An 11,826-nucleotide genomic window follows, 5' to 3' on the forward strand; every position below is an offset into this window, starting at 1 on the left:
TAAAGCCTTTGACAGTTTCTTACACCATTCTGCTTAAGAAACTGTCAGCCTCTGGCCTGGACAGGCACACACTCTCCTGAGTTGAAAAGTGGTTGGATGGCCGGGCCCGGAGAGTGGTGGTCAATGGAGTTAACTCCAGCTGGAGTCCAGTTACAAGTGGGGTTCCTCAGGGCTAAGTACTGGGTCCAGCCCTGTTCAATGTCTTTATCAATGACCTGGATTAAGGCATTGAGTGCACCCTCAGCATGTTTGCAGATGACACTAAGCTGGGTGGAAGTGTGGATCTGCTGGAGGGTAGGGAGGCTCTGCAAAGGGATCTGAACAGGCTGGACCGCTGGGCTGAGACCAATGGGATGAGGTTTAACAAGGCCAAATGCCGGGTCCTGCACTTGGGGCACAACAACCCTATGCAGTGCTACAGACTAGGAGAAGTCTGGCTAGAGAGCTGCCTAGAGAAGAAGGACCTGGGGGTGTTGGTTGACAGTCGACTGAACATGAGCCAGCAGTGTGCCCAGGTGGCCAAGAAGGCCAATGGAATCTTGGCTTGTATCAGAAACGGCGTGACCAGCAGGTCCAGGGAGGTTATTCTCCCTCTGTACTCGGCACTGGTGAGACCACACCTTGAGTACTGTGTTCAGATCTGGGCCCCTCACCACAAGAAGGATGTCGAGGCTCTGGAACGTGTCCAGAGAAGAACAACAAAGCTGGTGAGGGGTCTGGAGAACAGGTCTTGTGAGTAGTGGCTGAGAGAGCTGGGGTTGTTTAGCCTGGAGAAGAGGAGGCTGAGGGGAGAACTTATTGCTCTCTACAACTACCTGAAAGGAGGTTGTGGAGAGGAGGGAGCTGGCCTCTTCTCCCAAGTGACAGGGGACAGGACAAGGGGGAATGGCCTGACGCTCTGCCAGGGGAGATTCAGGCTTGACATCAGGAAAAAATTCTTCACGGAAAGGGTCATTGGACACTGGAACAGGCTGCCCAGGGAGGTGGTTGAGTCACCGTCCCTGGAGGTGTTTAAGGGACCGGTGGATGAAGTGCTGAGGGGCATGGTTTAGGGAGTGTTAGGAATGGTTGGACTCGATGACCCAGTGGGTCCCTTCCAACCTAGGGATTCTATGATTCTATGATTCTGTGATTCTATGATTCTACTTTAGACGTGCCTCAGCAAATAAATAGCTACAGGAAAAGAACAAAGACAAAAAGCTCAATTTTGAGCTTGTAGAGACAGTAAACTGCCATATTTCATCAGTCATGGCAGGTATTTCTGACTGAAAATAGTATATCTGATAATGACCTGACTCCAGCATTTGACAAGGGACTGTTAAAGCCTCTTGAACAATAAATCACCACTCTTCCTATCAATAACCTTATTATAATATCTGCAGGAATGTCTAATGTTAAAAACCCACTTTATCACTATAATAATGGATCTAATTTGTAAAACATATAAAGTGAGGCCATAACTGTACTGGAGGGAGATATATGTGATACCACTACATCTATATCAATTCCTGATGGCTTTACCTACATATTTTGAACAAAATAATTAAAAACAATGCCACTCACAATATTTTTGAGCTTGGGGGTGGTTTCTGGAAAGATCAACATGACCGTGGAAAAATGGCAATCATGATTAAAAAAAAACAGCCTTGACTTCATGTTTGTAAATATAAACATGTGTGTGTTTATCTGTGACTTACTCCGTTCAGCCACTTTCTAGTTGCCAGGAAAGCCCTGCTTTCCAGCTGCACAATCGGTATTATCACTATGTGCTATTTTTGGCTACTGAGTACATTTCAAGTAGCGTCATCCTTCCCAAGCCAATGCTGGCATGTATGGGCGGAAATTCTTCTTTCCACTCCTCTGTCAGTTGCTGCTGCTCCCGTCTGCTCAGGGGCACTGCCTGCTCAGTCCTCACTGCAGAGGGATCTTCAGACACTCTCCCCTGGTCCTTCTCATTTACTTGAGCGAGTGGCTTTCCAACTGAAACTTGGTGTGGGAGGCCTAGTGTTGGCATCCAGAGTACATGTCCCAAATATGTCCAGCCACACCTTCTGATCCTAGTGCAGAAGAGCTGCCGGTAAGTAATTTCTTCATGGGTGACAGAGTCCTTGTGTCTAATGCCCAGAGCTTTTCACAACTGTTTTTTTTTTTAAGGGCATATGATCTCCTGATTAGCATTTTTGTTGCTTTCCAGTTCTCTTCACAGTCTGTTAACACCCGGTTTCTATCTGAAGGGGAAATGCATCATTTTTTTTCTGACACGGTATAGCTTTGATTTCCACAGGCTGTTTAAAGCTTTGTAAATACTGCAAATACCACTTCCTTTTTAAGGTCCTCTTTGGCCAGGTACCACCATCCAGCTGGTTGTTTAATGCTTTTCTTTTGTGATGTATTATGACTGTTAGGTGTTTGTAAGACTTCATATGGATGAGAGCGGCACTTGGAGATATAAATCTCTTCAGACAGAAGGTTCAGTTTCCTTCTGTTATGTCTCCTTAAACCTGTTCCTTTTTACACAGAGAAATTCAATACTCATTGTACCTGAAAGCGTGTATGTGTGTGTGGCTATAGCAGAGTCATTAGTGTACCCATCTGGTAGATTAGAGACCTGTTCCCAGTGACTGCTCCAATGCATATTTAAGTATTTCATGTTAAGTGTTCATTGGAGCAAGGGTAGGAGCAGACTTCCCCCAGCCCCAAAGGATCACCCAAACATCATTCTGTAAAATCATTTGTTCATTCATTCTTTAGATCAATGAATATTTAATTATTCAAGGTCAAAGAAGATGGCTTCAGTGGCTGAGACTAAAATTCCCTACTCCCACATGTGCACCATAGCCCTGATGATGAGGTTGTGCATATAGGAGATGTCAGTTCATATTCTCTTGGAATTAGAAAGAAGTGGAATCCAGGTTTCCCATTCTCTGGGTGGGTCTCCCAGCTTCTCATCTGCTGAATAAAAAAAAATACTGTCCACAGCCATGACACAGAGGTGGTACAGGTTCCTGTACAAACCCAAGCTCAGAAAAAGCATCTTTATCAGTGATAAATTAAGCCAAAATCTCATTTACAAATGCCTCAAGAGAAGGTATCAAAGCTGAAGCCTCCTTCAGCCTATGGTAGTTACGGCTGGCTGTCTTATGCTGAGATTATCCAGAGTACGATTCCTAGGGAAATTCATACTCTGGGATATGACACCCCCAGGCTGTAGTTCATGGGACTTAATCATGCCTCTGTACTCCAAGGACTGTGGGAGGGGAAGCATTCAAGATGTAAAGCAAGAGTATATGAGTTGCATAAGTTGCCGCCATTGAGGAGAAGAAAGATTAAAGCAGGAAATAAAATGTAGAAGAAGGAATATCCAATCACTGAGTATGAAAGTGACATGGGGAGTGTGTGGGGGGTGTTATAAAAAGAGCATGCATAGTGACCAGCAGGAGCAAACAAGCTATCTAATAAAAAAATAAACTTTACCTAGCAGAGGAAGGGATGGAAGGCAGGGAAGGAGTAGAGAAGATTATTTTGAAAAATAAAATGTGGAGAATCTCTGCCACTCAATTAGGTCTTTGAAAAGTATAAAAGCTGACATCTGCTCTCCATTTTCAGAGGGCAGTGCTCGTCTCTGAATTGAGATGCTTGGGATTCACTTTGGGGGGGTTGACTGTGGAAGCATTCCTACACAGATGAGGGATTTATTATTGCTGCTCTCTTTCTTGTCATTTGATAGAATCCACAGCAATCACATTCCATTATTGAAGACTGAATGTGGCTTCCAAGCAAAAACCAGAGCAAGATAATTGTGATATTGAAGTGCAAACAAATTACTTTCTCACACCCATCACGATAGAATCCGAACCCAAGACTGATGAATAGTCTCAGTGGTTGAAATGACAACATTGCATTCAGAATGGAGTTGCTTAGCTCAGAACAACATTTCAAAGATCCCAGTGGTATGGATCATATATTGCATACCACTTTTCTGTTCATCTAGCCCAGGGTTGTTGAACAGCCTCCATGAATAACCGTTTGCTCCACTTCAGAGGAATCATTTCCTGTGTAATGGACACTTGGCTGTCCATTACTTTAACCAAACTTTTTCCTGAGAAGATAGTTTTAGAGTACTGAAAACTTATGACAAGGAAGGAATATCCATATTGCCTTGCTGTAAACACTATAGCGGTCTAACTATACATGTCATAACAGTTGTGTTTTACACCATGTCCTTTGAGGCACATGGTGAAAACATAGCTCAAAGCTTGACCAAAATGCGTTACTTGAGTTTCAATGGCCATATGTTTTGTGTTTTGATCAACTGTTTAGACAGATGACAGTAGATATCCTCCTTCAATTCTGAGGAAAAGGCCACCTGTGGAACAAGCTGTGGGAGAAAAGCGGAAAGCAGAGAGAAGGGTTCGATTTCGTGAGCCAGAAGTCGTCATTGAATATGGTACACTCAAGCTCTAAAGCCTTTTGGCATGAACTGTCTAGCTTTTTAACATTCACCCTGCCTGTCCACATCAGTTTCTACCTCTGATAATGTCATTTGTGGTTTTGAGCTCAGCACAGAGCAGGGGAGAGACATTTTTTGCACTCTGCTCTGCAGAATTGCATCTGGTCGGTTTGTCTGCCTGCCCCAAGAAAAGGAAGCCTCCTGGGATAAGTTAGAGCAGCCTCAGGGTTGTTCTTGTGGTGAACTCCTGAGTCAGCCCCCACAGAGACCACTGTAGACCATGGCTGAGCTCCAGGTCTAACCCAGGACAATGCTTCCATTCATAGAAGATCATCTCAGATGGTAGACAAAATTTAACGTTTACATCATTCTCAGTAGCTAGGATGTAACGGCAAGGAGAGAGCCAACCATTTCATAGTTCTGAGTGGTGCACATGCCCTGGGATACAACAGTAAAGATCTGAGCCTAGCTGAACCATGGGGCTAAGAGGCAGCCAGGATGTAACCATTTCTGCCAAGGAGGGCACCCAGGGAATGATACAGCTAACATATCCTCTGGTCTTTCATTCATGAGCCAAAGTAACAGTCTACAGGTCAGTCAGCATGGAGTGATCTTAAGCAGAGGTATAGCACAAGGATCTACCTTGCGCTTCTGCACATGCTATAGACAATTCATAATCAAATAATAACTGTAGTTTCATTCTGACTTCCACAAAATGACACAACTAAGAAAATATGGTATTTATTAGTATGGAACTAAAATTGCATGGATTGGGTACATCAGTCTGTAAAAATACAGGTGACAGAATGGTAGAATTTCTGTGTTAGCCACCTGTTTGAACTGCAGCTCAACTTTTGAAAACAAGGCTTGTCATCTGCTGATGTGTTTGTATTTTGCAATATGTTGTTTCTGGTGCCTCCTACTGCAGGAGTGAAAAGCTGTTCCTTGATAAGCTTGTTGACACCACCTGGGCTTCCCCATCAAAACAGAACTCCTGGAAAGACTCAATGAGTCAGGCCTAAATTCTTCAAAGCTTATCTGACTGCTCGAGAGCAGGATTTTTATAATATATAACACCTCCTTCAGCTCCCTGCCAGTCCATGACCCCAGATTAGCACTGGCAATCCCATAGTCAGTCCAGCCTCGGGGAACAAGGTTCATCTCCCACTGACTCAGTACTCAGTACAGCCATGCACGAGCTCAGGGGAGCTGCAAGGACAGAGAAGACTCTTTTTTCCATGAAGACATGAGAAATGTCCTAACTCAGAATTAGTATTCTGTGTTGCAAACAGCCAGTGATACAGATGATTTACCGTTTGCCCACACAACTTCATTAAAATAGAGGCTGGTAAGATGAAGGTTGCTGGCAACACTGAAATTTTTCCACTCTCTGGACTTTACATCCTGGATTGTATCCAGGCCCCAGCTGCCAAGCAGAGGCAATTCCAGGATATAGTTGGATGAAAGATGAATCTGACAGTGGGCTTTGCTTTCCAGACTTTCATTCCTCTCCCAACCTGCTCATCTATCTCCTTTCAGTTCTAGAAATTATTTGGATAATAAATAAATAATTATTTGGATAATAAAGAGGAGTCAGCTCTATTTACAAAAGCTGACTCCTGGCCTCCCTGCAGTAGCAGTAATCTCTGTCTCCAAAATACCCCATACAGTAATTTTTTCTCACTTTCCTGAAGTATATCTACATCTGCATGTTTGCATGGAGTGGGTAGATCCTCATCTGGCATAAATCAATACAGACAAGAGTGGTGTAAGATGTGACACAGCATCTACAAGGCAAAAGGCAATTTCAGAGACACCACTTAGTGCTTGCTTTCTTATTCATCTGCTGCAAAGAAGCTTTTCCAGACATGTAAGAACGTTTTCATTCTTTTTTCTTCTAGCCATTTCCTACTGTGACTACGTAGTGGGTAAGTCAAAGTTTCATATTATAACTGTGAGCCATCCATGGCACTAACCTGAGTTTGCTTTGCATCTGCTGGTATGCTCTGTGCAAATACATCCTCCGTATACAAAATATTTCATACTGTCAGTGGCTGTTATTTCATCTCAGCATATGAAGCACAAGGTGTTCATGAGGTCTGGTGCAGTATTCTAAACAAGACATCTAGTAAGACAAATACTGAAAACAAAAATGAAATGCCTGAAGCTATTTTTAATTTAAATATAATTAATTTATTTTATGGCAATAGAATAAGTACAGGTTTTTCACTGAGATACGCAGGGAGAACACCCCAAGCAAAACAATGACACTCCCTGCTGAGTTTCATATGTGGGGAAGAGACAATTCATTTATATTCTGGCAGCAGGGTAGAAATAATAAAAATAATCTGGTTTTTTCTTTCTTTTTTGTTTGCAAGGATGTTTGAGGCCAAAGAGCCTCACAGACTCTCAAGTAAAATGTGTGTATCCAGATGTTGTTATGATGGTGAATATTTCTAGAGGTTCCAGCCAATGCTGTATGCAATGTAGTAAGGGGGAAGGTCCATGTATATGCATATATGTATACACACACACAGAGCAATAGTGTTGGGAGGCCAAAATGAAGCAAATGTCCCCACATCCCCTAGTAGTTGCTATTGCCCAGCAAGAGGAGTTATATGCTCATGTCATTGGCAGCATCAGCTAAGGCAGGTTATTGGGCTATGAAGTCAGTACTGTAGTCAGGAAAGAGCCGGGAGCAAAAGGAAAGACCAAATACCCCTTCAGTGACAGCAAAAATGTGTGTCCAGGGCATAAACTCTACTAAAATCTCATTTGTCTCAGTCCAGTGCTTTTCTCAGATAAGTCATTATTTTCTTAGACTGGGCACGTGGTTGAGTGTGCTGTTCAACAAGCAATTTAAGTAACACATTTAAGCATTAGTTTTCTGTGCATCATCTAGAAAAGAGCAAACTTGCATGTAAGCACATGCTTGTAGCAATAGCCTGAAGCTGTAGTGAGCACAGCTCATCACTATTTTGTGGGTGGCATTGTTCTTACACGTTAATTTTTGTCTGTTCCTGGTCTGAATGTACTCCTGTATTGAGAAGACGTAAGGAAAAGCCAATTTTGTATTTGAGATCACCCAGAACTTTCACATGGAAAGGAACGTTTGTGAGATTGGAAAAAGGTTATAAGCACTTCATAAAAAAGTGTTGATGAGAAGGGATAAAACAGGAAAGTTTCACTATTACCAGGTATCCTCCTGAGACAGGTTCCGTGCCTTGAAAGGCGGGTGGCCACCTAGGCAAGAACTGTGTTATGCGGTGTGGGAGATCACACAAGGGAAATAGCAGGTTCCAATCACAAATTTCTGCAAAGGCAGAAAGTGGTAGTTCCTGGGCTAAATACCTTCATATAAGCCATTCATAGAATAATGCCAAATAAACAAATTTATAGGAATTGAAGTTTGCCCATGGATAATTTGCAAGCAGAAAGAAGAGCTAAATTCAAATGGATAAATGATTTGCTGCAAATAATTCACTCAGATCTATTATGGGACACTGATTTGGTTTCTATTAGCTATAAAATGACTTCCTATTAACATTTTACCTTTTTCCCATATGATTTTTGATACATTATTATGTGTTTCTTGGTTGGTTTTATGACTCTTACCTTCCTCTCTGTACATCCGTATGACAATTTAATTGACTGCTGTGTATTCCAGGGTTTGTAGTAGAAGCTAATTTAAATACGCTGCAGCTAATGTTGGCCTTTTACCCATAATAATAGACAATGCATTTTTATCTCCTTATTGATTATGTGCATATGGTAAGAAAACAGCCGCACACTTTGGGTTTTTATTCAGGCATGAATTTGGTTTTATAGTGCATATTTAATCCTCAATGTGCTTTGTAAAATAATACTGATTATGCAATGGCCACACAGTCAAACAGAGCAGCCAGATCTGAATCAAACTGGATCCTCAGTGCAAGGGCTGTGGCACCACCTCTGAGGACTTGCACGGATGTCAGCAAGCTAAATGTAGCCTACTAATTTCCACATGTCCTGTGCCTGACCTATGGCACTTCAAACATCCTTGAACTATATGTTAAGGGCAACAAAAATATTTACAGTGCCCTCCTTCAGAGCAAGTGCTGAGGGTATTCCAGTGTAATGAGAACACCTAACACTTAGAGAGAGGTTAAACCCTACAGAGCTTTCTAAATATGCCTCTCGGTTAACAGTCGCATCTCAGTTCCTACTGTAATTAGCAGTAGCCCAAAACAAGCTGAGTCTCCACAGAAAGGGACAGAAAACTAAGTTTTTCTTCTTTATGGAATGCTTGTGAGCATTAAATAATTTGAAAAGATAGCTTAATATTCTCCTAGTGTTTAACGTAAGATTTAGCTTAAAGGTATAAAAAAAATTGCTGGAGGGAAATTTGAGATCCTGCATTAGCTATGGTAATCCTGTTCTTATTGTATATGATTAAACTCTTTAAATGCTCCATTAGATGACATCTTTTATACTCACCGCCCTCCATTGGAAGGTGTGACTCACTATCACTTAACTGATGCCTACAGAAGCACTCATGACCAGAGTGTAGTGTACCCTGCTGTTCCCAGAAAAGTGGGACAAAGGCATCAGTAGGGGTTCAAATTTGGGAAGTGTTTAAGATGACACTAAAATAATGCTGCTTTCTCTTTTCTCCTTATCACTGTTCAGTAGATGACAGGTCATCATCTGGATTGCCTGTGCTCCTGTGGCTCTCATTTTGTGCCATGCTCATCCTGGCTGTGAGTCTCTACTATACCAGCATGAAGCAGGATGTCAAAATCCTGGAGGAATTTCAGTCCCGAATTGTTATCTTCTTTCTTCAAATAAGACACGTTGCTCAGAAATGCTGGACTTGGTTTATGAGGCAGTAGCAATGTCCTCTGACCTGACAGACATCCCAAACCACTGCTAACCAGCATGTGACAGCACAAAGCTCCCAGTCTGTTCCTGCCACATGCAGAGAACACACAGGCATCCAATTCGAAGAGCAAGAAAATCACTCCTGTTGTGCACTTTTCAGCAGCCACTTGTTGTCCTTTCTTTTTTTCTTTTTTTTTTTTTTGTTTTTCACATTATTGGGGAGTCCCAGTAGCACCTAGGGGGTCCCACCTAACTCATGCTCCATCATCCTGAACAGCAAACAAGCATCTGGATTTTATCCCCCTAACAGCTTATAAACTGCATATAGGAGGAGCCGAAGTAGAGAAATACATTGATCTGTGCAGGCAACAGCAAGCTCTGAACAAAAGTCTCCTGAGTCTAAGGTCAAGGCTTTAAATACCAAACCATCCTTCTCCTCAAGTCTCCTAAGAGCTATTCTGCAAAAGTTAAAATAAAACTGAGCTATTGTGCAAACACTGCTCTGGTGGCCAAAGGCTTGGCAAGCTGCTATATTTATGTACCTGAAATGATGATTAGTAAAATCCCAGCAAATGGCTTTCTAGTTTTCCTTCATCCATTTTTCCCTCTACAGGCAAAAGCTGTTTCTTAATGTTTCACTGGACTCCCAGGTGTGAAAAAGAACGTGAAATCTCATTTAAACAGTAAACAGTTTATTTGCTTAACATAATAAATAGCAGCATTGAACCCCAGGTTAATTATCAAATCAGCAATTTAATCTTCTGGGTTTGATTCAGTCCATAAACCTCACAACCTGAGCTTACAAGATTTGTGGTAGCGCTTGTACTCAGCCAGAAGTTACGATTTTATGCCTGGACATTCAAGGCCTTACACAATTGTAATACATACAGTTTATGAAGGCATGGGAGGCAAAGCCCCTTTATCCCTCCACTGTACCACCATAGTATGCACCCCTCTGAAGGGAATCTTTGTGTTGGAAATCTTGCAATAGACTGGAATGCTGCTCTGAGTGTCAGAGAGGAGAATAAGCAAGCTTAGGAGCTTCAGCTGCTTTCTTCCTAGACAAAACCAGCACAACTACTTTTTAAGGCCTTAGATTCTTGTGAAGTAGCACCTGATGTGTGCTTGGGTTTATTTGGTGTAATAAGATAGACATCAGTATCTGTAAGAGCTGAAGAAAAGGAAGAAGGAAGAAAAAAAAAAAGGAGAAAGAAAACACTGCAGAGAAGATGGAAGAGATGCCCACAAGACCTGGGCTTGAATTCCCCTGCCATTGCAACCCACTGAAAAGAAAACACGGTGCTTTATTTTTAATTGTTTTGTATTTTTAAAAATGAGGGCCATACCTCTCTGCCCAACAACCTTCTTCCAAGCAGCCCAAGGACTGTAACCAGGAGGAAAATAAACAGAAATGTGTTATGCCACCTTTTCTCAAAATGAGGGTAGGCAGCAATTTGTTTGAGAACAAATCAAAACAACTGCAGTCCCAGACAGAAAGAAGTGACTTCAGTGGCTATTTCATGCTCCTCCTAACATGTCAAAGACCACAACAATTGCACTTGATACACTGTCAGTCTGGGAAACAGAGATTGCTGCAAGAGGAGTGTTTAGCTCAGGGGCTCTTTATGCAAACCACTCGGGTACCCCAGCTCAGAGGGTAAGTTTCGTCACTTCTTCCCTTCCCTTTCCCCTATCTTAGCTGTCCTGTTCATGTAATAAAGATGAAAGGTTCTAAACTTGTGTGCTGATGAATGTCTGATGAAAAGTTTTGAGTTGGCATATGCACGGGGCAAGGTTGTCATTACAACTTCTGTTTTCTTTTGTAATGTTTATGATCTTTTGAATGGTAATGTCGAAACTCTTTGGCAAGTCAATGGTATTCCTTTTTTTGGCTCTGGACTGACATATTTGCCTCAGCACATAGCAACTAGACCCTTCAAAACAGTAGCCTTTTCTGAAGGGATGGTTCCCTCACGATACGTCATGACACATTGCAATAAGAAAGCAAAGCCTGTGCTGACAAGAACTGAGCAATCTCAGAAGCAGCAGAGTGAACTCTTTCAGTATATTAGCAACCTGCTTTCAATAACTTTAAAACAAGCCATAGAAACTTCTCTTAGGACTGTTAGGGAAGATGTGGAGCAGTGTGAAATCCATATGTGTGCCCACCTCCCTGCACAGCTCCCCTGGAGATGGGCATGGGACCACCTTCTCCCCAGGTCTGCTTTAAATGGAAAACAGCCACATTCTCCTTGCTGGTGCCCAACATTATCAGTGTGAGTGATAACAGCTATTGCATCCAGACTGACAGGGAAATTAAGCAGAGGAACATTTATTTTTGGCTTCTACCTAGGCTCTAGTTGGCAAAAGCAGTACTTGAGTCGTCTATTGAGGACTTGACATGCCCTTGCAAGGCCTCCAGGCTCAGAATTGTTTACTGCCAAAATAAGTTTGCTACAAAGCCTGAACATTTGAAATATGTAAAAGCTAAACCCCATCCCTGTGAGAGTGGTGGT

At 42.3% G+C, this 11,826-nt stretch overlaps 1 protein-coding gene across 2 annotated transcripts; it reads left to right on the top strand.

Annotated features, from left to right (window-relative positions):
* The first annotated feature begins 1,847 nt into the window (after positions 1-1,847).
* C5H14orf180 (chromosome 5 C14orf180 homolog) lies at positions 1,848-11,037 on the top strand. Of its 2 annotated transcripts, none has more exons than XM_054068406.1 (4): positions 1,848-2,077; positions 4,321-4,447; positions 6,352-6,378; positions 9,122-11,037. In XM_054068406.1, the coding sequence occupies exons 1-4, from the start codon at positions 2,024-2,026 to the stop codon at positions 9,319-9,321; spliced, it is 408 nt and encodes a 135-aa protein (XP_053924381.1). In that variant the 5' UTR covers positions 1,848-2,023; the 3' UTR covers positions 9,322-11,037. The 2 variants fall into 2 exon arrangements, with proteins under 2 accessions (XP_053924381.1, XP_009557409.1); XM_009559114.2 differs by having other exon boundaries at positions 1,850-2,077; positions 9,119-11,037.
* The last annotated feature ends 789 nt before the right edge of the window (positions 11,038-11,826 follow it).

Source organism: Cuculus canorus, chromosome 5, assembly GCF_017976375.1.
Source record: "Cuculus canorus isolate bCucCan1 chromosome 5, bCucCan1.pri, whole genome shotgun sequence".
NCBI lineage: Eukaryota > Metazoa > Chordata > Aves > Cuculiformes > Cuculidae > Cuculus > Cuculus canorus.

Excerpts from the sequence above, each read along its gene's own strand:
- C5H14orf180 (XM_009559114.2), top strand. The coding sequence starts at position 2,024 with ATGTCCCAAATATGTCCAGCCACACCTTCTGATCCTAGTGCAGAAGAG. Across the intron at positions 2,078-4,320 it reads CTAGTGCAGAAGAGCTGCCG|ACAGATGACAGTAGATATCC; the intron begins GTAAGTAATTTC and ends TCAACTGTTTAG. Across the intron at positions 6,379-9,118 it reads CTACTGTGACTACGTAGTGG|TAGATGACAGGTCATCATCT; the intron begins GTAAGTCAAAGT and ends ATCACTGTTCAG.